The 26784-nt window shown below is 50.5% G+C and overlaps 2 protein-coding genes across 2 annotated transcripts; one reads left to right on the forward strand and one right to left on the reverse strand.

The window, feature by feature from the left end:
* Positions 1 to 10466: 10466 nt before the first annotated feature.
* On the forward strand, positions 10467 to 16535 carry TROAP (trophinin associated protein; the record flags this gene model as incomplete). The annotated part of the gene is made up of 15 exons (XM_081060259.1): positions 10467 to 10513; positions 10595 to 10746; positions 10845 to 11031; positions 11553 to 11707; positions 11789 to 11926; positions 12122 to 12204; positions 12712 to 12764; positions 13225 to 13346; positions 14279 to 14392; positions 14500 to 14583; positions 14668 to 14727; positions 14977 to 15111; positions 15272 to 15893; positions 16152 to 16345; positions 16488 to 16535. The coding sequence occupies exons 1-15, from the start codon at positions 10492 to 10494 to the stop codon at positions 16533 to 16535; spliced, it is 2169 nt and encodes a 722-aa protein (XP_080916385.1). The 5' UTR covers positions 10467 to 10491.
* A 1052-nt stretch (positions 16536 to 17587) lies between these two features.
* On the reverse strand, positions 17588 to 20706 carry C1QL4 (complement C1q like 4; the record flags this gene model as incomplete). The annotated part of the gene is made up of 2 exons (XM_081059542.1): positions 17588 to 18054; positions 20170 to 20706. 2 exons carry the CDS (start codon positions 20704 to 20706, stop codon positions 17875 to 17877), a joined length of 717 nt encoding a protein of 238 aa, XP_080915668.1. The 3' UTR covers positions 17588 to 17874.
* Between the last annotated feature and the right edge of the window lie 6078 nt (positions 20707 to 26784).

Below are 26784 nucleotides of genomic sequence, written 5' to 3' on the forward strand. Positions count from 1 at the left end.
GACAAAACCTGGTCAATTGAAGAGTGAATGAGATATGAGAAAGGGGAGAGCAAACTACTCTCTCAAGAGGTGACTGTTTAAAGAGAACCAGAGAGAACAAAGAAAGACCTGTTTGAGAAGCGAAACGTTGAAGAAAAGATAAACTAGACTAGTAATTTTCAAACTGTGCATTATGAAACATTGTTATAAAATTGTGTCAAGATCAACGTTTTAAAAGGAAAAAGAATAGAAACATTTAGAGCGTGGTGAAACTTTTATTTTCAATATATTTGTATAAATGTGTACCAGGTTGCGATATAAAGTTATTTTTTATATTGGATTGTGGTTTTAAAAAAAAAAGTGAAAATGACTGGACTTGAATATGTTTCAATGCTGCGGAGAAATAGAAAGAATCAAGTTGTCTAGAGCCAGCCACCTATTGAAATGACACAACCTCAGACGTGGCTGTGATGGAAGAGTTTTAGGAAAACTCAAAATCCAATTTTAATCAAGGGGATCTGATGTTAACCTCAAGGAGACAGGGCTGGGATTTGACTGTAATTAAGAAAGCTTATACCCCATTGATTTTATTGTACTCTGCGTGTTGGGAGAAGGGTGATAGTTTGCAGAACATTTATAAGAAGGTCATCTCAAAAGCAAGGATGCTGCCACCTTTATTTCATACTATTCCTAGAGAGAACCAGATTGTGCTGGGCACCTTCAGGCCCCAGGGAGGTGCCCACCGTTGTACCAGGGGTAATTCCTCAGGGGCCACCTGCAGTGGGTGGAAGAGGGAGTTCAGTTATCTGGGTTGCAAAGAACAGAGACTAACCAATTATCTCAGGCAAGGGAGAGTTCACTCTGAGGTTACACATGGAAATAAGGAGGAAGAAAATTTTAGCTGCCTGGGGTAGAATGGGAGTTGCTTCACAAGAACCCAGAAACACCTGAGTGACCTGGCTTCACAGGAAGAATGGGCTCTGCAGCCCCATCTGGCCTCTCTGAGACTGAAAGGCAACAGGAAGCCCCTGCATCAGCAGGAGCACATTGCTCCCTGACCCAGGGTCCTGCTGTTTCTATCGCTCCTGTCACAATGAGCAAATGAACTCACCATTTACCCTGCTTTTTTCTTACTCATAGTTTTTTCATAGGCTTCAATTGTCCCGTGGCTTCCATAGCCTAATAACAATTGCATGCTGACTTCTGGGGCTTTCTTTCATTCTGCTCTCACTTCCTATCATGGAAGATGCTCACCTTACTAGCCTTGTCAGATTAATTGACACTCTCCATTCCTTCTATGAGACATATTGACAGATATCCAAAGCACTAAGTTCCTGGGCCTGATAGGTTGTTCACTTCCCTGTGTACTTCTGCTCCCATTGGTTAACAAATGTTGCTAAATGCATAACAAATGTTGGCTGTATTTGTTCCTAAACCTGTTTTTGACACTTATACTTGTTATATAATCCCATAATTCAAGCGAATATTTTTCAACTAATGAAGAGTATAAAAAGTACAATTTTTATTTAACAGATCACATAGTGGTTAAGAATCTGCATTTAAATCTTGGGTCTTCTACTTACTAGATGCACGACCTTGGCAAAGGTTCTTCACTTCTCTTTGCCTCAGTTTCCTCATCTGTAAAATGGAGACAACAATAGTAGCTACTTCGTAGGATTGCTGTAAAGATTAAATGGGATGATTCATGCAGAGTTGAGTGGACTTGGCTATCCTGTAGGTAAGAGAATGGGGTGATAGGCCCCTAAACTGCTTCCTTCAGCAGAGTAACAGGGGACCGGTCATAAATTGTGAACTCAAGGTCACAATTCCAATTATTCTTCAATGGCTAAACATCAAAGTTTTGTTTCTGTTTCAAGGGGAAAGTTTGAGCATGTGCTGCAAACTCTTTTCATACTGCATTAATATCCTATTGCTGTTGTAACAAATTACCACAAACTTAGTGGCCTAACACAGCAAATGTAGTATCTTAGAATGCTGGGGGTCAGAAATCTAAAATGGGATGACAGATTGTGTTCCTCTAGAAAGCCTTTTCCAGTTTCTAAAAACTGCCCACATTCCTTGGCCTATGGCCTTTTCCATCTTCAAAGCCAGCAATCACGTCACTCTGATTTCTGCTTCAGTTATCCTATCTTCTCTGACTCTGATCCTCCTGATTCCCTCGTATAAGAATTCTTGTTATTCCATTAGGTATACCTACATCATCCAAAATAATCTCCCTCCTCTCAAAATCCTTAACTTAATCATATCAATTACAAAATAGGCAAAGGACTTGAATAGACATTTCTTTAAAGAAGATAGACAAATGGCCAATAAGCACATGAAAAGATGCTCAACATCACTAGCTATTAAAGAAATGCAAACTAAAACTTTGAAGCATCACTTCACACCTACCAGAATGCTATTGGGAAAAAAAAACAACAGGAAAACAAAAACAAGAAATAACAAATATTGGTGAAATTGTGGAGAAATTGGTACTGCTCTACATTGCTGGTGGGAATGCAAAATCATTCAGTTGCTGTGGAATGATTTGGCAGTTTGGCAGATTTGGCAGTTTGGCAATTCCCCAAAAAGTTAAGCATAGAATTACCTTAGGCCTCAGCAGTTGCACTCCTGGATATTACCCCAAAGAATTAAAAACAGGAACTCAAATAAGTGTACCTTCATATTCAAAGCAGCACCATTCCCAAAAGGTGGAAACAATACAAATGTCCATCAAGGGATGAACACAGTGTGCTTTAGCCATATGATGGAATAATATTCAGCTATAAAAAGAAATGAAGTACTGGTACACGCTACAACATGGATGAACCTTGAAAATATTATGCTAGGTGGAAGAAGCCAGACACAAGAGGACACACACACACACACACACACACACACACACACGATTCCATTTATGTGAAATATCTGGAATAGGGAGATGAAAGGCAGACTGGTGGTTGCCAGGAGTTGAGGGAGAGGGGAGAATGAGCAACTCCTTTATGGGCATGAGCTTTCCTTCAGAGATGATGAAAATGTTTTGGACCTCGATAGAGGTGGTGATTATACAACACTGAATATGCTGATGTCACTGATTGTTCACTTGAATATAGTTGATTTTATGTTACGTGAATTTTACCTCAATTGAGAAAACAAGGAAAAAACTAGAAAGAGCTTACAGAAAAGACCAAGTAGAACCAGTATTTCAAATGAATATAATTAACAATGTTAGAGAGACAAGAAATAATAAAATCTACATAAAAAAATAGGTGGTTATAAAAAATAACATATAGAGATCTTGGAAATAAATATTATAATTGTTTAAATGTAAAACTTAGCTTGTTGTGTTCTTTCATTTGAAGGTTAGTCAGGTGTGGCACAAGAGGAGATTACAGAAAACGATGTTTATTATATTCACAGGTCCTAGAGAGGGGAGTTACCACATGCCACTCAAGGTCACAGGGGAAGCTGTGGGTTTTTGTCCAGTGGCAGAGGACAGGAAGGAGAGGAGAGCTTAGGTCACCACGTTTATTGGAGTTTCCCAAGGGAAAGGCAAGGTAGGGCAGGGTGAATAGTTTGGGATTGACGAGTCTGAATAATTTTGGCAGGCTCTAAACTATAGAGGTGGTCGTTAGTTGCCTGATACCTGGTCCCCGACAGATTAAGGCAAAGAAATATTGCCTCCTGGGGTGTGTGGGCCAGATAGAGGAAATATGGCTCTGGATTGGTTCATTTGCCTATCAAAGGAATGCTCCTTTGCTATCTTTAAGACTGCCCTGGAGAGGCAGTCTCTCTCCAGTCAGAAAGCATGTGTGTGTTTTTTCTTTAAGATGTCAAAACATCATAATATACAGAAGAAAAACAATTACACATATGTCACATATTACACAGTTCATCTGAAGAATCCCAGAATGATCCTACTAAGACTAAATTAGGGCTACATTCTTCCAGAATTTACAACGGGATAAAGAGACAGAAAGTATAAAAGTTCAAAGTGTGGATAATAGAGACAGAAAATCCTAAATCTATCCAACAGGAGTTTTAGTGGGAGAAAATAGAGAAAACGAGAACTTCCCAAACTTTAGCCATACAAGTCACGTGAGGATCTTATTAAAACGCAGATTCTCATTCAGTGAGTCTGGGTGGACCAGCTGCGAACCAGACTTCAATAAAAATTCTCCAAAACACAAGATGGGTGTATGTCCTGAGATTGAAAGGCCCTTCAAGTGTTCATTTGGATAAATCAAAAACATACACAAAGGGGGCCAGCCTGGTGGTTCAGGCGGTTGGAGCGCCATGCTCCTAACTCCTAAGGCTGCCAGTTCGATTCCCACTTGGGCCAGTGGGCTCTCAACCACAAGGTTGCCAGTTCAACTCTCGAGTCCCACAAGGGATGGTGGGCAGCGCCCCCTGCAACTAAGATTGAACACGGCACCTTGAGCTGAGCTGCCTCCTGGATGGCTCAGTTGGTTGGAGCGCGTCCTCTCAACCACAAGGTTGCCGGCTGGACTTCTGCAAGGGAGGGAGGGCTGCACCCCCTGCAACTAGCAACGGCCACTGGACCTGGAGCTGAGCTACGCCTTCCACAACTAAGACTGAAAGGACAACAACTTGACTGGAAAAAAGTCCTGGAAGTACACACTATTCCCCAATAAAGTCCTGTTCCCCCCTACCCCCCCCCAAAAAAAAACATACACAAAGGACACAGTGAAAGAGGAGAGAAATGACATTGGAGAGGAGGCAGGGCCTTATAAGCCATAAGACTCTGGAAAAACTTTGGTTAATTCTGGTTGCAACTGTATAAAACACTTTAGAATAAACCATGTTACAATATTTCCTTTTCTGGAGAAGAAATGGAATTAATAAATTATCACCACCTTGTTTTCCTGAAAATAAGACCTAGCCTGACAGTCAGCTCTAACGCATCTTTTGGAGCAAAAATTAATATAAGATTTAGTCTTATTTTACTATAAGACTGGGTATACTATACTATACTATAGTATAATTACTATAATATAATATAATATAATACCAGGTCTTATATTAGTTTTTGCTCCAAAATACACATTAGAGCTGATTGTCCAGCTAGATCTTATTTTTGGGGAATCATGGTATTGTTACTGAATTAAGGTCTGTCCAGTCTAAGAGCTAATTTATACATTTTTACAACATACAACAAAATTCTTATATCTCTTTGCCCAGACTAGTATGATTTCTATTTTTAAAGATTTCTGTTAGAGAATGGAAAATGCTGGCTTCTTAATACCTCACATGAGAAAGGAAAAGTTACAATTGGTTGACGTCATTGTTAGTCATTTCTACACAAGTAACGATTATACTACAGTTGATCTTGGCCAAAAGGCCAAGAAGCGATACATTAGTAATGATTATAAAAGGGTAATTGTGACATACCTTTCTTTTAGGAAACAGTTACCAGGCCATGTTCATAGAACTTGATCATTAAAAAAAACACACACACAAACCTCTCTTTGCTACCTCTTTTAAGATAAAGGAACCTCAAATATTTGAAATGAAAGAATAAACCTCACCAGCAGAGTGCTAAGAAATCACCCTAAGTTACGTTTGATGCTTACTTAACATTTAGGTATATTAATTTTAGAATAAAACAACTATAGAAAAATGCTTTTTTGGCTGATCTTGGTCTCTTTTTATTGCAAAATTTTTTATTTCAACTCATTAATTGGAGTCTGGCAAAGAGAAGAGAGCCTACCTTATTTTAGCAAGTTTTTAAGATATTTGTAAGGACAATAGAAAGCCTTTGAAGTATTTTAAAACAGATAAATGATGCTTTTTAAAGACCAGTCTTGAACTCATGGTTTTCAATCTATTTAGGTTAGAATAAATATAAATGTAAATGTGGCGTGTGTGTGTGCACACGCATGAATGTAGAGAGTGTTCCTTTGCTCTGTCCACCGAGGAGGCCTGAGGCAGCCACGTCCTAATAGCAATGAGCACATCTTGTGTCCAGTTCTTGGTTTTTAAATAACATTCTCCATTCAAAGGAACCAAAGGTCTTTGGAGAAATGGCTGATTCCAGACCTTATTCAGGGAAAATATAAATTGAGCCTGAAACATGTTGCTATGCCAGAAACAAAAGAAAACTAAAAAATGATGAATGCTAAAAGGATATAGTCATGCTGAAGGATACAGAAGACAACTTGAAGGGCTGCCACTGGCTAAATCAGAGACAACTTGAGTATGAAAATAAACCATATTAGTCAGTGGACAATAATCCACTGAATATAATAGGGATGTATAAGTCCATACTGATGTAATTAAGTAAATAAAGTGAAAGTGTAATGAGAATGGAATATTTATATAATACCAAAGTTCTCCTCCCCTTCCCCCCCCAAATACTTATTGATTACAAAGGGGAAAGAGTAATTTACAGCAGAGAAACCTGGCAGATATTTCTTTAATCAAGTAATCAAAGTAACAGGACAGATGGAAACAGGCACCACCTGATGGGATACAGCAGAAAGAAAACAGCATCATTTCTGTGACGGTCCTACCAAAAGATGCGTACTCTGAGTAGCATTGTAAGGAAACGTCAGACAAACCCAAATTGAGGGACATTTTACCAAAAAACTGGCCTGTAATCCTCGAAAGTGTCAAGGTCATGAAAGTAAAGAATGAAGAACTTTCCCAGAAGACTAAAGAGACATGACAACTAAATGCAACATGATTCTGGACGGGATCCTTTTGCCATAAAAGGCATCACTTGGAAAACTGGTGAAACTTGAATGGGGTCTGAAGTTTAGATGGCAGGAATGTATCAGTGTTCTTTTCCTGGTTTTGATGGTTTTATTGTGGTTATATAGGAAAATGTCCTTGTTAGCAGGAAATATACACTGAAGTATGGGGTGAGGGGAGAGATGGGGCAATATATTGGCAACTTATTCTTACATGGTTGAGTAAAAAAGTTCTTTGTACCATTCATGTAAATTTTCTGTACATTTAAGATAGTTTCAAAAAACAAAGTTATTGGAAAAACAAAGTTACTCTTTGGTAAAACTTTAGATGGTTTCCCACAAGCCAAGTTGTCCCGGTACTGCTACTATTTAATATAGTATCGGAAGATCTGTACAATGATGTAAGAAAAAACCATCAAAATAAAACAAAACAATAACAACAACAACAACAACAAAAACCCCGACAAGGTGTAAAGACTGAAATGGAACATATAAAACTGTTTTAATTTGCAGAAGACGTAATTATCTCTATAGAAAACCCAGCAGAATCAATAGACAAGAAAAGAGTTCATTAAGGTTGCTAGATAGAAAATCAATTATCTTTCTCTACAGGCCTAAAGGAAATATTTGCAATGTCTAAAGTGGACATAGGATTAATATGTGAACACACAGTGAAATCTTATAAATCAACAAGAATAAAGACAGGAAAGTCAATAGGAAAAAATGTGCAAAGGATATGAGGAGGCTTTTCAAAGACAGTGAAGCTCTTTTAGCTAACAAGAATATGAAGTAACACTCAAACTCACTAGCAATCAAGAAATGCAATTGAAAATAATCAAGAGTCCATTAGAAATGTAAAAATTAGAAAGCTGTGTAACATCAAGTGTTGGAGAGGATAAGAGGTGATAAGAACTCTCAAGTAATATTGTTAAGTGTGTAAACAGCTACAGATCTGAAAAATAATCTGGTGGTAGTGAAGTTAAGCGTACATAAGCCTCGTGACCCACAAATTCCACTCCTGGGGAGGACATATCCCAGGGAAATTCTTGAATGGATTCAAAGGGGACCAAGTAAAAAGATAACTCTCTAGCACTGTTTTTGGAAATGGGGAATGGATAAGTATAGTATGATAGATGCCTGTTATGGAATCCTATGAGGCTGTTGTAAGCAATGAATTAGATTATATATAGCTATAAGGATGGATCCTAGACATGGAGTTGACTGAAAAAAAGTAAAAACAGAATCAAATAGCAATGTGATTTATACAAATGAAAAACACATACACTAAACAACCTGCAGTAAGCTGAATAGTGCCCCTCCCCCCACCTAGATGCCCACATCTTAATCCCCTGAATCTGTGAATCCCCTGAATATGGCAAAAGGGATTTTGCAGGTATGGTTAAGTTCAAAACCTTGAGATAGGGAGAGTATCCTGGATTATCCCGGGTAGAACTGATGTCATTGCAGGGTCTTTATAAGAAGGAAGCAAAAGTGAGTGAGTAGGAAATGTGATTACAGGAGCCAGAAGTTATAGAGATGGAAGAAGGGGCCAGCAGCTGAGGAATGCTGGCAGCCTCCTGAAGCTGGAAAAGGCAAACAGGCTCTCCCCTGAAGCCTCCAGAAGAAAGGGAGTCCTGCCAACACTTAATTCTATACTTCTGACCTCCAGGCCTGAAAGAGAATACATTTGTATTGTTTTAAGCCACTAAATTTGTGGCGATTTTTTAAAAATTAAAGTTTATTGGGGTGACAATTGTTAGTAAAGTTACATAGATTTCAGGTGTACAATTCTGTAATACATCATCTGTATCTCACATAGTGTGTGCACCACCCAGAGTCAGTTCTCTTTCCATCACCATATATTAGACCCCATGTACCCTATTCTAGAGCCCCCCTCCCTTTGCAATTTTTAATAGCGGTAATAGGAAACTAATACACAACTGTACATATTTTACAAGCATATATGCCTAGTAAGGAACATATATCAAGCACAGTGAAGTGGTGCCAGCAAAGACAAACAGAAGCAGGTCATTCTGACCACGTGACAGATACTCTGAGCACTGGCTCTTTTAAAGACTTTTCTAATAGAAAACCAATCTCTCTTGTACCTTGATTCTGTGAAGGTGGTTACTGGGTATATTGAAAGATGTATGGCTCCTGGTAAATGACTCCGTTTCTCTTATGAATTTGGTTGGTGTGAGTCAGTCTGAAGGTCTACCATGGCTCGTCTGACAAATGCAAGTTTCCAAGTTCGTGAAGATGAGGAGCAACCTGCGCTGTGCTGACTACCTTAAAAGCATGCAAAGCCACTGTGCGCCAACCTCCACCTGCTGCCTCCCCATCCTTCAAACGTCAGCCTTGTCCTCTCTGTACCCAATGCCTCGCGAAGGGCCTCACAGGCACATAGCGCTTGTCAGCATCCATCCCCGCTGCTCTGATGGCGAGGAGTTGGTATATTCACAGCGCCTGTCAGTGGGGTGAGGTCACCTTCCCTTTCCCTCAACTCAGACCATCTTTCTAGTTTTACGTCCGACGTTGCAGCCACTCTTACAGACTCGGAACGCTCCACATTCTTTCCTGTCTGCTTGCCTTTGCAAGTACTGTTCCTAGAGACTCACATAGCGTCCTCTTTTGAAAGAGGACGTTCAAATATTGCTTCTTCTTGGCCATCTTCCTTGGCTCTCCGTGCATTCATTCGATCAATTATTCATCTATCCATTGAGTCAACAAATACTGAGTGCTTTCCCCAGCCGGGCGCAAGGCGAGACAGTGAGAGAGACCGCGTGTAACAAACGTATTATGTTCACACTGGTGAGTGCACAATTCCTGGGACACATGCTCCGAGGAAACAAACACGGCTCTCTGAGAGCACCTCACCAAGGAACCGCTTTAGACTCGGGTGGGTTGTGAGTGGAGGGGTTCCAGGAGGGCGCCTTTCCGGAAGGGACGGTGAACATCAATCTGGAGGCACGACTGCGCGGAATGGAAGCCAAAAAAGGCATTGCAGACAGAGACTGGAAGGGACACAACAAATGTGAGGACTCGAAACTGGCAGTGGAGTCAGACAGGCTGAGAATACGGGGGAGAGTGCTGCCTCGTCCCAGGCACAACCCGCAGGAGACATTTTCTCTCAGCGTCTGGAATGGAGTCCCCAACGCTTGCCGCCGCGCGTAGGTCGCAGCTGGCTGCACGGTGCCCACCGGCCGCCCACGCCGGGAGCGGTCACCGGGACCACAGCCCTTCCCACAATGCCGCGAGAGTGGCCCTTCCGTCGCCAGTCCCGAGACCTCGCGAGAGGACGGCGCCCGTTGTGGCCCAGGCTCCGGGTGCCACGCTCTCCCGGGCCTCAGCGCAGCCTCCTCCTTCCTCTTGCCCCGCCTTCCAGCCCGCGCTCCGTTCTCCGATTGGCCGACCGGGCCCTGTCAGTTTTTTCCAGGCCAGAAAGTGGCTCGACAACTAGTCCTGTTTCTGGCCCAGCCCCCGAAGCCTGCGGATTGGACGGCTGAGTTAGGTGTCACGCCTCTGCAGGGCGCGGGCCAGCCAATCCGGAGCTCGGCGTATTTTACAAACTGGGGAAGAAGCTGGAGCAGAAGCCGAGTCAGGGAAATAGCGAAGCAGTGGGGGCGACCCTGAGGGGTTTCGAGGAAGGTGCGGCGCGGCGATCTTGGAGGGAATGAGGGCTGTGGAGGATCTTAAAGAGGAGAAGCAGTTCGAGGTCCTGGGGCGAAAAAATAGGCTCAGGGTGCCTGGAGGTGGCACCCAGAAGGGCGGCCTTGCAGGCGCGTAGTCTTCTGGGCGCATGGATTTGGGCGAAGATGGAAGTATTAGGGATGTGAGGACCGGACCGGTGCTCCGAACTGCCTGACCTTTGATCCCTGATCCTGCCTTCTTCTCTGTCTCAGTGGTAGCCATCATGACCACCTTCCAAACCAAGGATCCTCTCCTCCGGGGTGTATCACCCACCCCTAGCAAGATTCCGGTACGCTCAAAGAGACGCCCCCCTCTCCCCACGGTCAAACCCTGCGCCCTGGACCAGGAGAATCAAGATCCAAGGGTAAGAGGGGCCTGGTGGGAGAAGACAGTAGCTACAACGAGGCAGCACATACCAGCAATGCACTGCAACGCTGAACTTTTTGTCCTCCCTTCCCCCAGAGATTGCAGCAGAAGTTCAGTATTCAGCGTCCCCTGGTTGACTCAGCAGGCCCCAGGCCGAAAGCCACACATCAAACAGAGAAATCAGAAAGATTGATGGGGAGCACCCAGCTCCGAAACGCCTTGGGGGAGCTCAGGCCTACCCCTAGGATGCAAAATGTGGGGCCTGGGCCCCCTCCCCAGACAGGTACCTGTTGGAGGCCTAGAGCGCAGTCTTCTTGGCTGGGTGGGAGAATGGGATGGGCATAGCGGGCTTTGGGTGCTCTACACTCCTCCAGTCTCCTGCTGACTATGAGTCCTGGGCCCTGCTCCTGGAAAGCTCTTTGCCCTTAGAAGCTCTCTCCTTTCTTCAGCAAAATGTCATCTCTTCTAAAGCCTTTCCAGCTCCCCAGTCACAATCAATTGCTCTGTCTTCTAATACTTTGCAATACTCTTTTATAAATTGTCCATACTTTGACTTGAGTCTGTTACCTCTCTATAGTTGGATGATAGCTTCTTGAGAATAGGAGCTTTGTCTTATTCATCTTTGGGCCCCAGCGCCTAGGATAGTATGTTACATAAAGTTCTGTGAACATTTGGTGAGTTGAGTCCAAGTATACGAATCTCTTTGGCTCACTGTTGCACCTCCAGGCGATTACGCTCGGGTAACTGACCCCTCAGCCTTTCCCCTTCCTGTTCCTCCTCACCTTTCCTTCTCTTCTCTTGCAGAGGTTCCAGGAGTTATAGAGTTTGTGGCTGACCCTGAGGCCCTGGCCACTATCCTGTCAGGTGAGGGGGTGAAGAACTGTCACCTGGGGCGCCAGCCCAGTTTGGCTCAGAGAGTACTGGTTCGAGGGAACCAGGGCACCATCCGGAGGGGCCAGGTAATGAGAGGATATGAGGAGATCAAGTTTGGGTGGACTGAAGAGGGAATCCTGAGCTGATAACCTCTTTTGGGATCCCAGGGTGCCCGGGCCTCTGCATATTTGGCCCCTAGAACCCCCACCCACAGACTGGACCCTGCCAGAGTTTCCTGCTTTTCGAGGCTGGAGGGACCAGGACCCCGCAGTCGGACCTTGTACACCCAGAGGCTAGAGGCTCCGGTGAGTACCCTTGGGGGGCTGATGATACTCATGGCTTCTGGGAGCTCCCTCCAGGGACAAAACTTGGCCTTGGGAGAGAAGGTACCTCGTGATGAGCCAGAGGGGTTCTGTGGAGGCATATGGGGTTGGTGGTAAAGCCTGAAGGTCTGGAAGCCACCTCTGACTCTGCTTTTTTCTTTTGCTTTTATGGGTCAGATTCCACCTTCAGAACCTTCCGTTTACTCCTCAGCTCGCCCCAGCTTCCAGGAGCTAAGAAGAGAGACAGGTGGCAGTAGCTGGTGAGAAGGAGGGGGTCATTTAGAAAAGAATGATCCAATGTCTGATACAAGGGTCCCTCAAAACGGGGGCCTTCCAGTAGCTTTAAGACTTCCTACCAACTCAAGAGGGGAAGAGGGAAACCTGTGACTGCCCAGGGTGAACCTTTGGAATAGGATTCAGACCCTTATAGCCAGGCCTCAGAAGGACATCAGTTTCTTCAGGTTGTAGGGGGAGGAAAGGCACAAAAACGAGAAGTGTTATCTCTTTTGTTTTGTGGCTAGAGCACAGACTGTGTAATAAACGGAATCTGAGTTTGATTCCTGACTCTCAGTGCTTACTAGTTATGTAAGCTTCCCTGAATCTCCAAGCTTCAATTTCTTTAATCTGTCAAATGAGAATAATGTTTGTGTCATCATTAGAGTGTGTTGTGAGAATTAAATAAGATCATGTTTGTGAAGCAGTTAGCAAAGTGCCCAGCTCACACTTGGTACTCAGTGACTGCTAGCTGCTGCCCTTATTGTCATCAGGACTTCAGTGAGCCAGGCCTCGGGATTGCTCCTGGAGACCCCAGTCCAGTCTGGTGAGTGTTTATGGCCATGGGAGAGAACAGGGGCAGGTGGGATGCCTGCAGTGGGGAGCAAGACGAGAAAGCTCAGCAGGCTAGGGGAAAGGGGGAAAGGCCAGATCAGAGGGAGCGGGAGAGGAAGAGACTTTGATAGGCCAGAGGTTGGCCCAGTTGCACTTGCGTCAAAGGAAGTGGTCCCCATTTCTACCCTCCCTGCCACTTCGTACAAGATTTACCTTCCACTCACTCTTCTATCCTCAGCCCCGAAGAGCCATCGCCACACTGAGCCCACTCAGGGTGTTCAGATTAATAAGTGATTATTGAGATAGTTCTGGGTTCCAAGGAGATGCTGGATGGGGCTGCATGGGGCAGTGGGGATTGTCAAACTGTCATACCCTCTTTAGCGGTTACAAAGCCTGTGGCCGACTTTGGTGGGTGTTCCACACACTATAGCACATTTCCTGTCTTCTCCTAGCTTCCTCTCTCCCTGAAGGAGAACATGAAATTGTCACTCACGCAGATGAAGGAGGAGGTGGCCCCCTCGGTCCGGCCCAGTGGGTTCCATTAAGAGAAACTGGAGAGATAATCCACACCAGGGTGAGATCGGACCCTCCTGGGATGGGGGCAGTGGGGAGGAGTGATGCTTGGTGGAATTCCCCAGCAGCAATTAGCGCTGAGGATTGGGGGTGAGCCAGGCAGTCCTAAGTGTCAGATGTTAATGGGGATTGGGTTTGCTCTCCATGGGCCCAAGCCCTCTCCAGAGTGGGACTGGCCTCCAGAGTGGGGCCTGGGCGTAAGAAATCACAGTCTGGTATATATTTGTATCACCATCAGATCAGTACTGAGCAATCTGACATTTGTTAACCAAAGCATTCATTCATTCACTCCACAAGTATTAATTGATCAGCTACTGTGTGTCAAGCAGTGCTCTAGGTTCTAGATGTACAGTAGTAAATAAGTTCACATTCTAGAAGGGGGAGGCAAAAAGTAAATGCATTGTAAAATATATAGTATAAATACGTCGAATGCTAAGTTCTCTGTAAAGAAAATATGGCACTAAAGGGGAAGTGGAAGGTAGGGGTAAGGGTTTCTACTGCAATTTCAAATAGATTGGGCAGGGGTATCGCATTGAGAAGGTGATGTTTAAGTGAAGACCAGAAGGAGTTGAGGGAGGGAGCCATACAGATATCTGGGGGAAGAACATTCCAGGAGAACTGCAGGTGCAAAGGCCCTGAGGAGGGAATGTGCCTAGTGTGTTTAAGGATCAGCAAAAAGGCGACACCAGTGAGGACACAAGTACACAAGTACAGGAAGCAAGTTTAGAGGATCAGCCTGGGTAAGGATTTATAAACCATTGTAAGACCTTGGCTTTTACTTGGAATGAGATGAAAGCCATGGGGAGGGGGATGGACAAGGGAGTGACATGATTTGATTAGGTCTTAAGAGAATCACACTGGCTGCTGTAGTGAGAACAAGATCTAGAAGGGCGACGGGCGAGGGATCATTCTTCCTCCTTGTCCCTTCCACAGGATAGCCGTGTCTGCCACCTGATGCCCTCCCCTGGCCGTCTGCTACCATCCGTCACCCGTCCATCCCCCTTTGGATTGGCTCAGCGTGTTCCTTCCCCTGGCCCCTCAGCTCTGGTTTGTACCCACAGTTCCTGGGGACTGGACAAGGGCAGAACCGTCTGGCTGGGCTCCCTGCTAGATCTAGGTTTTGTCCCTGCTCAGCCATCCCCATCTTTTCCCAGGCTTCATATTCAGTGTTACGGCATCTCGCCATTCGCCCCAAAACCCAGTTCACGCCCATCCGAACTGCCCCCAGAGATCAGCAGGTAAGAGAGGGTACAGGAGGTAGCTGGCAGAGGAAGGGACTGGATGGGTTCAGGGAGAATTATGACATCTCACTTCTGTCCCAGGCCCGATGTTTGAGTGGCCCTTCCCCTCAGTCTTGCCCTGAAGAGCCTGCCCTAACCTGGGTAAGTGCTGAAAGCCTTCCCATGCTGAGATCTCGCTCTTAGCCTGAGGCCCAGCAGTTTGAGGCAGGTGGGCTCTCTGGAAAGCTACCTAACTCTCCCACTCTCCCTGCTTCTCTACTGTCTCTCCTAATCTCAGTCTAGGGCTTCTCAATTAGGGACCTGATCCCTTCCTCATGAGGGTGAGACTCAGACTAGTTTTCCTCCCCCAGTGGGACTTCCTCACATGGTCCCTCTCTTCCCATGTGGCAGGAGCAGATTGCAGTCCGGTTATTTGACCAGGAGAGTTGTATAAGGTTACAGGAGGGGACTGGGAAACCACCTGTGGCAACTCCTCATGGACCCCACCCTAGTAGAACCCCCAACATCCAGGAGCTGAAGATGCAGGTGGGCCTGTGTGGGCAACAACTTTGATGCCTGCTGGGCAGTGAGAGAGCTGGGGAGGGAGACGCAGGAGGAGAGGGGTGTGGGGATAGGACAGTGTAGTGGAGAGAGACTTGAACTCACATCTTGACATCACACTTGGCGTACTCTCTCCCACCCACAGCGCATCAGTATCCTGCAGCAGCTTTTGCAACAAGAGGTAGAGGGGCTGGCCGGGGGCAAGTGTACCCCCGTTAATGGAGGCTCCTCTCTGGATATGGCTGAACTTCAGCCCCTGCTAGCTGAGATTCCTAGAACTCTGAATGCCCCAGAGCATAATTCGGGGGCTTTCCACCTTCATGAACTGTTAGAACACTCTGGACTGCCAAAGCCCTGCCTTCCAGAAGAGAGTGGGCAACCACAGCTATGCCCTGGAGCAGGGCCTGAGGTAGCTCAACTCCGCCCTCCAGCAGAGCCAGGGCCCCCAGAGTCCTGCCAGAGGAGGGAGCTCGAGATACCAGAGCCTATGACCCAGGAACAGCCTGAGGTATCAGAGGCCTGCCCTCTGGTGGATCCTGAATCCCTCCAGGGGCAGACTGGACTCCCAGAGCCCTCCCCTAGGGGAGAGCCTGGGACATCAGAAGCGTGCTCCCTGGCACCTAAGTGTCCAGAGGCCAGCCCACAGCCCTGCTGCAGTCAGTGGGCTCCAGCGACCACCAGCGTGATCTTCTCCTCCCAACGCCCCCTTTGTGCCAGCCCCCCTATCTGCTCACTCCAGTCTCTGAGGCCCCCAACAGGCCAGGCAGGTAAGGAGTCGGTTGGAAGGGGTTGTGAACAAAGGTCCTAATCTCTCGCTGGGAGCGGGCCCCCTGTCCTGCCCCAGCTGATCCCAGGCTTCTACCCCGCCCCAGTCTGACTGCCCTTCAGGAAGAATGGAGGAGCTGGGCCTCCAGCCCTGTGCTACTATTGGCTTGGACCTCGGTGGGGGAGTGAGAAAGGGCAGTATATAGTGGGAGTATAGGACTCCAGAGCCCACCCTGAACTCTGTGGCCCTTGGCCCTCAGGCCCCAGCAATCTGGCTCCTCGAACCCTGGCCCTGAGGCAGCGCCTCAAAGCATGTCTGACCGCCATCCACTGCTTCCATGAAGCACGCCTGGATGATGAGTGCGCCTTCTACACCAGCCGAGCCCTTCCCCCAGGCCCCTCCCGGGTCTGCACCAACCCTGTGGCTACGTTACTGGAGTGGCAGGATGCCCTGGTGAGCCTCCCATCCACAGCCGCCTGTGGGAAGTAGGGAGTGGGACAGGGGTTCGACCTGGGCTCCTTTACAGAAGTCAGTGGGGAAGGGGTGTATCAGTTCAAGGATGGCTGGGCTGTGACAAGGTCGTCTCTCTCTCCAGTGTTTTATTCCAGTTGGTTCTGCTGCCCCTCAGGACTCTCCATCATGAGGCATCTGTCTTCAGCCCCTGCTGCCCTGCCTTACTCCTTTCTTTTAGCCCTATTTATTGTCGGTCTACGGGATTGGGAGCCGACACCCTTTTGTCCTTGAATAAAGTTTCTAAAGTGTCGGAATGTCTGTTTCCCTCGGGTCTGACGTAGGCCAGCTACTGCTGTTGTTCTCCAGTTGCCCACACGGTGGCAGTGTCCTCCAGCTTCGAGCCAGGCCAGCCCTGTCTCAGGATCCCCCAGGCTCCCTCACCTAGGAGCTGTCCCGAAGAGGGGATGTCCTCCTACTCACCCACTCAGCAAGCTCTGAGTGTGTTGGGGGACAAATGTGGGCCTTTGGGGAACTGCTCTTCTTTCTGGTCCTTGAGATCAGCGCCACTTCCAGGAGCCATCAGTAACCCCCTCATCCCCCCTAGAGCTCCTCCTCTTAGATTGGTCGGCACCTCTGCATCAGGCAGAAAGCAGAACTCTCCTTTGTATCATTCTGGTTGGTGTCTCCCTACAATGTAAGGCTCAAAGCTCCCCTGAAGCTGATACCACCCCACCTGTCCCTTCCCACATCACAGCAGAAGCCCTGGGTGACCCCTCTTCCCCCAGAGTCAGGCCTTGCAAAGAACTCAACTTTTGCCTCTGGTACGGTGGGAATCTTTGAAGAGTGAGGGACAGGGTCAGCCGCTTGTCCCCACTCTGTGCACCAGTTAAGAGGCACACAGGTTCTCTAACTTCACTTTATTGGAAGCAGCAGCAGCAGCTGTACCCCAGGTCCCAGCCCGGATGAGGGTGAAATGGGGACTGTACAGAATGAGTTTTAAATACTAGGAAAGAATTCACTAGTTCCTCCAGTTCATAGGAAGGCTGCCAAGGCCTGAGCCTGGAGCCTGAAAATGGAGATGAGGGGAGGAGGGGATGGTGAGAGAAAGTTGTCATGACAGAGGACCAGTGCCTACCGCATCCTAATGTCCCCTCCCGCCTAGATGGTCTCCTTCTGTTTCCGTTCTCTCCTTCCCAAAATGATATTTCCCCAGCTTCTGGCAGAAGAGAGGGTCACGACCCTCGCCCCTCTCGGACGGGCATTCATAGGCCCCGCGCGCGCAAACTGTTCTGCTCCCCCTCCTCCCGCCCGGCCTCCTCGGCTCCCCAGCCGCTTATACTCGGGAGCACCAACAGCCCGCCCGTTGAGGCCGCCTCCAGGAGCGGGAGGGCCCGCTCCATCACCAGGCTCTCAAAGAATGGGGTGGTGCCTTGGGTGGTGCCGGCTGCAGGTGGGTGAGGAGGAGAGTGGAGGCGAAGAGCGAGCAGGATGGGGGATGGGGGTCAAACGAGTAGAGGACGGGGCCCGGCTCAGTCCGGGTAGATGATGAAGCCGGAGAAAGTGCTATACTTGTTGGTGTTGCCTCCGTGCACCTTCCCGCCGTCCAGCTTGATGAAGACTTCATCGCCCACATCCAGATGCAGGATGACGCTGTTGCTGGCGTAGTCGTAGTTCTGGTCTGCGTCCTGGGCAATGGCGCTGGCCCGGACCTATGGAGAGAGAAGAGAACAACCCCCTCACGCCCTGTGCGGAGCTGGGGTGACGAGAGAGGTCCAGCCGAGGAGGTGCATCTGGGCCTAGGAAGGCGGCGCAAGGGTAGCGGGTTCCAGGGGCGGGGAAGGACAAGGAGAGGCCGGCAGGCACCGCCATCACGTTTCACGCCTTCTCTAATCCTCAATTTGAACCATAAGGTGGGAGGTAATAACAGAGCCTGTCCTCTAAGGTTGTTAGGATTGAATGAGCTACTACAATACATGTCAAACGTGTTAGAACAGAACTTTGCACGTAGAAAACGCTATAGGAGTTTGCTACAATTCTTCCGATCATTTAAAAATTCAAGTTATGCTGTAGGATAATTTCTAAAATTCTGAACCCCATCTGGCCTCCTAAACTTGCGTTCCCTTCCCCCAGTGATAGGGTACAGGTGTGTAAGCAATGGTGCAGGCCTTAAATGGGAAGTTGCAATGATGCATTCTAGCTTCCGGGGTGCCCTTTTCCTCTCCTAGCGGCCTCTGGCTCCCCCACGTGGGGTCGCCTTCTGCCCCAACAAGTAGCCCCCTCCTCCCCTCTGGCCTCTCTGCTGCTGGTCGCCTCCGGCCGCCAGCCCCACTCCCAACCCCCTTTTTCTGTCCCTCGGGGACTGGTTATTAACTCATTAATTATTCATCATTATTCTAATCACTGTTTACCATCCTCAGGGCCCGCAGCGCCCACGCCGCGGAATACAGAGTGGGAGCCGAGCGGCCCCCGCCCCCTCCGAAACCGACACCCTCTAGATACACACTGCCTCCTCCGTCCGCTCACAGACACCCCACATAGACCACGCACACCTACTCAGTGCCACATGCAGACAGACATGCTCTATTCTCGCACTTTCACTCTGACACCCCCTTACACACTCGCATCACACACACACACTCCCTTGCACACATTCTCACTCCCATACACACACACACTCTCACTCCCTTTCCTTGGGTTCCTAGCGGCCTGCTGGGAGGAGACCCCCATGCAGTTCCTAAGGGTCTTGGAGCCGGACAGTGCTGAAGCTGTAGCAGGACCAAGGTTTCGGACCGCCAGGGTGAGCAGGCCTGATGTGCCAGGGTGAACACTACCCAATTACACTAAGAGATCACCGCTAAGCCCCAACCTTACCCCCTGCGCAGGCACCTAACCCAACCCCCACCCCTGCAGGCCTCTCACTTGCTCTACGTGTGTCCCGGTCTTCGAGCTAAGTCCTTGGGGCTATTCTCCCAAGTCAAGGCGGCAGTGACTCAGATTCTGAGCACAGGGACAGGGGCAACAGAACACGGAGGCCAGAGGCTGCCAAGGAGGATGTGCGGCCTTCTGGACCAGGCCGGGGTCCAAGGCTTCTGCTTTATCTGTCCTTTGCCTTTTTCCTCCCCCAAACCCGTTCTTTCATCCCGCCTGGCTGATCGCTGAGCTGCCATACCATTTTTCACCTCTGCCTACAGACTCAGTATTAGCTGAGGGTAAGGCGCGCTCTAGAATTGGCCCTAGGCCCTGGGGCTAGCAGTAGAACTGATGGCAAATGAAAGAGTGTTTTCCTTCTTTTTTGCCTTTTCCTCAAAAATCCAAGCTGAATGACCCCAGACAGAACGGCTGCTGACTGCCCACTGCCTGGGACACAGATTCCATTCTAATTTCAAGGAGCCAGACTCCAGGTAACTCGCCCATCGCGAGGCTGGGAAACCCGAAGGCCAGGAGGGCTGCCCCAGAAGAGAGAGTAGCCCAAGATAGGATGAGAAAAGAGGTTAATTGGCAGGGCAAGACACCAAAGAGGTTTGGTGTACCGTTGCCTATAGTTGGGGTGTGAGGTAGTAGCTGCAGAGGCATTACGCTTTGAGTCCTGAGTTCTAATTCAGATACCATTCCTAACGCTCCGCGAGACCCTGGGCAGGTCGTTTCCTTTCTCAGACCCCTGTTCCTCTTTGGCTAGAGGAAGCTGTTTCTGAGTTCTTGGCAGCCTGGCATTCCTGGATTCAGTGATGCTGTTTGGGGAAGGGGATCGGGTTGTGTAATGAGTGCAGGGAGATTTAGAAAGCTACCCCACGGATCTGGGGCTGGGTGGGGAAGGGTCATCTCACCTGTCCATTTTTCATCAGATCTGCCCACATGCTGGTTCCGTCGCCGCCGCGCATAAGCACATGGTAAGCGAAGAAATAGACACCTGGCATGGGGCAGGTGAACTTCCCGCTGGCCGCCTCATAAGCGTTGCCCACGTTAGTCACCACGTCGTCGAAGCGCAGCACCTCATAACCCTCGTGTGGCCGCCGCAGGCCCGCGTAGAAGGCAATGCGAGGCACGTAGCCGGCAGGGGGCGCCACCCCGCCAGGGCCGGGGCCGGGAGGACCCGGGGGACCTGGCCTGCCCGGCTCTCCTGGTGGCCCTCTGGGACCTGGCGGTCCCGGGGGTCCTCGCAGACCTGCCTTCCCGCGCCGGCCCACCTCTCCTTTGGAGCCCGGCGGGACGGGGGGCACAGAGACGGGCGCGCCGTCGGGTCCTGGGCCTCGCGGTCCATGCGGGTCGCACACCATGCGACAGCGACCCAGCATCTCATAGTGCGCGGGTCCGCGGGAGCTGTGCACCAGCAGCGGAATAGCCACCAGCAGCAGCAGCACCATGGCCACCCCGACGGCCGCGCCCACCACCCGCTTGCGGCGGCTCAGACGCGACGCGGCCAGGGCCAGAAGATCCTCTTCACTCTTGGGCGCAATGGCGGTGGAGGCCGGGGGCTCTTCGCGGGCCCCTGAGGCGGTGGCCGGGCTCGGGCCTGGGTCGGGACCCCCCCGACGGCTGCGCCCGGCCCCCCCGCCCCTGCAGGCTCCCGCCTCAGCGGTGCCGTTCCCCAAACCTTCCGTCAAGGCGGAGGTCCCCGCGTGAGTTGGGCCAGGGGCAGCTCCCGACGGTTCAGAGCCCGTGGTCCTCTGTTACCCTCCTGTTCAGCCTAACGTTCCCGGGCGCCTGACATCTGCGGCTTCTCGGACGGCTGGTTTCTTACAGATGTAGGATGCTTGCTCTCTGGACAGCTGCTTTCTCAAGGATGGCTGCACCTAGGTCCCCAGACGGATTGCTCCCGGCCGGAAAGGGGACTACTCTCCGAGCTCTGGACGTCCCGGGCTCTGCTCTCTGGGTGGTGCCCACCGGACTCGACCTCGTAGGTTTGCGCTCTGGCTCTTGGCGAGCATTGACCTGCCTTTATACCCCAGCCGCAGCCCCAGCCCCTGCTAGCGCCCTGGCCCCGCGTCTCTCTCCTGCTAGCGCGCTGCCTCTCTGCGTCCCTAACCTTCCTCCCCTCCCTCCCAGGGCGGCGGTGCGGATGGTGAGAGCAGCTGCGCGCCGGGAGCCGCTATAAGCGGCCGGGGGCGGAGCGACCCCTGGCGACCAGAGCAGGAAGCGCGGGGGCGGGGCAGGCGGCGGCTCCCACCAGCGGGCCCCCAGCCTCTCGGTTGCTACCCGGCTCTCTGAATCGATTGTGCAGGGGTTCACTGCCCCCATCCTATCCTTACTTTCATCCTCTACTCGGAGTTAGGTATTCCCAGAGCCCAGAGAAAGCCAGAAAGAGCGATGGGATAAAAAGAGGTCGAGATATATAGATAAGACAGAGGTGGATTCCTGAGCTAAAGAGACCCCCCCCAAAAAAAGAAAAGAAACAAAAAGGAAAATAAAAATCCAACAAACAAACCAAGAAGGGTGATAAAAGAGAAATTCGCTACCCCACACGCCGCAGTGCCCATGACCAAATAACAAATGGTGAAGCGTTCAGCAGATACGTTGGCCTGAACTGGAAAAGGCAAATCTCCAGCCACCCCTACTCTTGACACCCCCCCCCAATGTTGGGGGCGCAGAGCAGCGGAGAGAATGAGGGAGCAAGAGAGAGAGAAAACAGACCAGCCTGTGGGAGGGAGCCGGAAAGCAGAGAAAGAGCGACAGAAATCTGAGGGAAAGCCAGATAGAGACACAGAGACAGAGACAAAGTGTGGAAAAGAGACTGACAGCCCCAGAGGGGGAGAGGGAGAGACAGAGACGGAGAGAGACAGACCAGAGCTGAGACAGGTTGACAGATCGAGAGAGAAATGTAAATGGCGCGCTGCAGAGAGACACCCAGGTCCGTGTTCGGACTCCAATGTGACATATCAACTGTGGGGAAGACGCGGGGGCGGGGCTGTTCTTCAGCAGAGTGGTAAGCTCTGGGCCTGTGCATTGTGACAGTATGCTGGCAAGTGTGGATGTGGCCTTGGGCCCCTGGCCTTGTGTGTACCTGGGTGAGTGTGATTGTGGATTGTGTGTTGTCTTTGTGTATTTGTGAGGGCTATTTTAAGGGAGATTTTGTATTTGTCTTCCCCTTAGTCCCTAAATGTGAGACCCTACAAATAAATGAATGCCATCTCTTCTATCCCGGGACTGAAGAGCAGATAACCTACTGGAGAAAAGAGTCAGAAGGCAGATTTGTCCCACTCGCCCTGCCTAGCCCCCTTGTCCCAGACATCCCCTAGGATCTCTGCCACCTTCTTTCCTCCTTCCTCAAATCTCTATAGTTAGATGGAAACCCAGAGAAGTTGGACCCCCACATAATAAATGTTTTGAGGAGGGGTTTGAAGTTGGTTATGCAAATGACCATAACCAAAATGCAGATTAAGTGCTAGGCGCCCTCCTATGAGAGGTGACCGCATCTGCCATTTCAGATGACCAAGAAGGAACACAAGCTTTGATAGATCCCTCTCTGTAAGGGGACAGGGTCCAGAGGAAAAGCTAGTGGCTGCATTCCTCCTCAGAGTCTTGCCTCTCTGGGGGAAATTTCTTGCTCACAGGGACGCCAGGGCCTGGAGAAGGGGCTCCAGGAATGGCAAAGTGGGGATGTTCGGAGACCCTGGACTGTAATGTATAGGAATGTGATGTGTTAAGTGAAGGGCACAAGACAAACCAGGGCATGATTATTGGGTGGAAGGTGATTTCCTCCTTTCTTGTTTCCTGTACCCCTTCCCTGCATCGCCCAGCCCATAATGATGCAGGAGAAAGAGGTTGCTGAGGCTGGGCCTGTGTGGAGGGAGGCCCCTACATGCTTGAAAGGGTTGGGAGAGAAAGAATTGGCAGTCAGTGGGGGAGGAGCCTCCTCCTCCAACCATAAATACAAATTTTATTCAAGGTCTTTGTCGCCATTTGTCTTCCTCGGGGGGCTGAGGGCCATGTCGGCCCCATGCATGTCTAATTCCGGATCTGCTCCCCCAGGCTGGATGATGGATGGATCAGAGAAGAGAGAGCAGGCTTGGGCTCACATCAGCCTCCCCTGCCCAATCCTCAAGCCCCATCGACCCCAGGTCCTGCCACCCCTCTCCTGACTCCTCCTATTCCCTCGGTTCACCAGAGGCCCTCTTTGCTCAGCCTCACTCCCCACCCGGCTCTCCTGCTCCCTCTTTTTGAGCCCCTCACCTCAGCCCTTTCAGGTCCCAGCCCTCTTCCCTCTGGAGCTTGCTTTCTCCTCCCAGCCCCAGCCCAGGCTTTGAGCTGCGGTGACCAGCAGGGCTGCAGGCAGCAGCCGGTGTGTGTGGTGGGGGGAGCAGGCTTGGCTCACAGGGAGCTGAGGGGCCAGCTCCATGAATTTATTCATGTTCTGTTGCTCTTTCCCCACGCTCTGGAATGAAGCTGCCAGCTCACCAGGTCCTTATTGCTTCCCCTGCAGCTGTCACATTTGACCAAGGAGGGACCTGGTAGGGTCAAGGCCTGCCATTGCTTCTGGGGCCAGAAGCTAAGTGTCTAGGCTCCAGAGGAAATGCTGGGGCCCAGGCTGGGGTCTGGGACCATTTACCCAGAGCTTCTCAGGCAGCCAAACTGGGAGGCCCCAGGAAGGTGGTGTGGTTGGGAATGGGAAATAGGCAGAAAAGGGTGTGCTGCAGGACATAGGAGGAGTGGAGGCGGGGATAAAGAAGATGGGGGAAGGAAGGGGAGAAGATGACTTTAAGGAGTCCTCTAGGTTCCCCTATTTAAAAGCACAGCCCAGTCTGAATCCTGCTTTAACTTCCATCCTTGACTCTGCACTAACCCTGATGCTAACCCCAAATTATAAACTTGACTCTTCTTCAATCCTAAAATGAATCCTAACTCCATAACCTCACCCTAAATGGAACCCATCTTCACCTGTTCTCTCATGGAACCCAGGGGTCTCCCAAGAATTTCCCCCAGGGCTTATAGCCCGGTGTGCCTCAGAGTTCTGAGGACCAGACTTTGGATTAGCATGCAATTAGCATATGATTTGCATGTGATGTGTTCCTTCTACTCTGAGGAAGTTTTCATGTTAAAATTTTATGAAGTCTAGCAGAAAGGTCCTGGCTTCTTGAAGTTTCTCTCTTTTTGTTCTTTCTTCCACATTTCTTGTCACTGACCCAGATGCCCTCAAGGGAAGAAAGGGGGTGAGGAGAGGAGCAATTGAGGGCTCATGGGTGGGAAGATCCTGGGAGTGCAATCTGCCCCTGTCACTTGCAGTGTAACCTCCACAAGCCTCAGTTTCCTCATCTGTAAGAGGAGAGGAACCAACTGACTGATGTTACATTAAGATCTAAGAAAACACTTTTTTCCCCCCTTGCATTCTTTTGTTCCTCACTTATCAGGGTCATTCATCATGTGGGTCTCCTCTCTCCCTACCTCAGGCACACACTCTGGCTTTCACCTTCCACCTCTAAGATTACACAGAACTGGAAGCAGCCTGGGTTACCTGGCACCAGACCTGTGGTGTGAAGAGAAAGGAACTTGGCCCACCTGATAGCATGGAAAGGGAAATAACATTATTTCGTGCTTACTGTATGTTAGGGCTTTCACATTAAAGTTCTCATTACATCCTCCTAGCACGTCTCAGAGGGGGATGTATTGTCTTCACTTTACAGATGAGGAAACTGGGGCCCTGAAAGGAGAAACGGTTTGTCCTGTATCACCCTGTAAGTGGCAGCTCTAGAACTAGAGTTTTGATCTCCTGTCTTCCTTCTCACCGCCCTGGAGAAGAGAAATGGCATCGGAGACAGTAGAAGGACAGAGAAGCAGGAAGGAGTGGGGAGTGAACGCATCTCCGGGGAGACCTGTGTGAGAAGTCACCAGGGCAGGGCCTTGGCTCAGCGTGCTCCCCACCCTCCATCCCTAGCACTATGGAGCCTGACACCCAACGGGTGCTCAGTTGCTAGCTAACGGATGTCAGCTGAAGTTAGCTGCGGAGCAGAGCTGTTTAAACGGAAGAGGCGAGGGCAGAGAAAGAGGGAGGGAAGGATGAGGAAACGAAACCCACCAGAGGAAAATGTGCTCAGGAGGCGAAAGAGAGGCGAGCTGGCGGAGGGGCTGAGGACCGCTCTCCTCCTCCCACCACCGGTGAGAAAACAGTCATGGCCCAACAGCCTGCATGCACTTTGCCCCCTTGCACAGAGGGTCAACAGGCCTCGGCCGGGCCGCGGGGCGAGAGGGCAAGTGAGCCGCCGGGCCTAGGGCTTCCCACTCGGCCTCCGCACGAGCCCCCGGCACCGCAGCTCTGTGCAGCCTTGGGTCCCAAGGGCCGCTCCAGCGGGGCGGTTGCCCCACAGGGCAGAGGACCCGCTCCTGGCTCCACAGAGAAGGGGTAGAGCTTGCTTCTAAGGTGTCTGTCAGGCCACAGTGTGCTGCTGACTTGTTTCCGGAGCCCTTGACCCCTGGCCAGGTGCGACTCCTCGCTCTAGTCCTCCTCTCCCCCTCCTTTTGCGCCCCTTTCGCCCCCACCGTCCTCCCGTTCCAGCCTCCAGTTAATGAAATGTGGTGAGCGGCCGCAGAGACAGCTGTCAGATCCCTCATTTCTCCGCCGGGATATTGGATCCCGCGCGGGGAGACCGACAGGTGAGCAGCGGAGGGGTGAGGCGGCAGCTGAGGGAGGGGTGCGGGCTGGTGAGGGCGACGAGCCCAGGAGGCAGCGCCAAGCTCGAAGCTCGAGGGCTCGGCTAAGCGACGTCGGCCCTAGGTTGCTTTTTCTACCCGGGTCTCCTAGCTCTTTGCTCTTTTTCCAACAAGGAGGAGACTTAACGAGCCCCCACCCACCGCGCCTGGACACCAGTTGACACGAGACTCGTGGTCCCTCGCACCCTAGGCCGGCCTGACTCGCGTGTGCGCCTCACGTAGCGGCTCTGATTCCGCGGCCGAGGCCCGGTGCTTCCTCCCACCTCCTTCCATCCCTTCCTTCTTGCTCCCCCTCCTTCCCGTGCTCCCTCCCCGGCGGCCGCGGCCTTTATTAGGGATTCCGCGGCTGTCGGTCCCGCCATCCATCCTGTCCGCCGGCAATTAGGCGGCCAGACAAAGAGCAGCTTCGGATGGATGAGGGTCCCGGCGGATCGGAAATGTGAAGGGTCAGCGCTGCCGCCCGCGGCGCACCCCGCTCCCCGCTCCGCATAATCACCGGCCGCCCGTCACTCAGAGGGCCGCTGGGGGAGCTCCCGGGCCCGGGCTGGGAAGAGGGCGGGGGTGGGACTGCAGCCCGGGCGCCTAGGGCTGGGCGAGGGCGGACCTGCAACAGGGCGCCTCCTGCCGGAGAATGGAGGACTGCGGGAGGGGGGGTGCCCGGGGCACCCGGAGGGGAGCTGAGGCAGGATATGGCCCCAGGATCTCCCTGAAGGCGGGCTGGGGAACGGCTACCTGCCGGGGCTTCCAGTGCGGAAGCGGGGACTCTAGCTGCAGGAAAGGGGAGGCTGGTGGCCCAGGCG

The sequence above is a fragment of the Rhinolophus hipposideros genome (genome assembly GCF_964194185.1).
Source record: "Rhinolophus hipposideros genome assembly, chromosome: 9".
Taxonomy (NCBI): Eukaryota; Metazoa; Chordata; class Mammalia; order Chiroptera; family Rhinolophidae; genus Rhinolophus; species Rhinolophus hipposideros.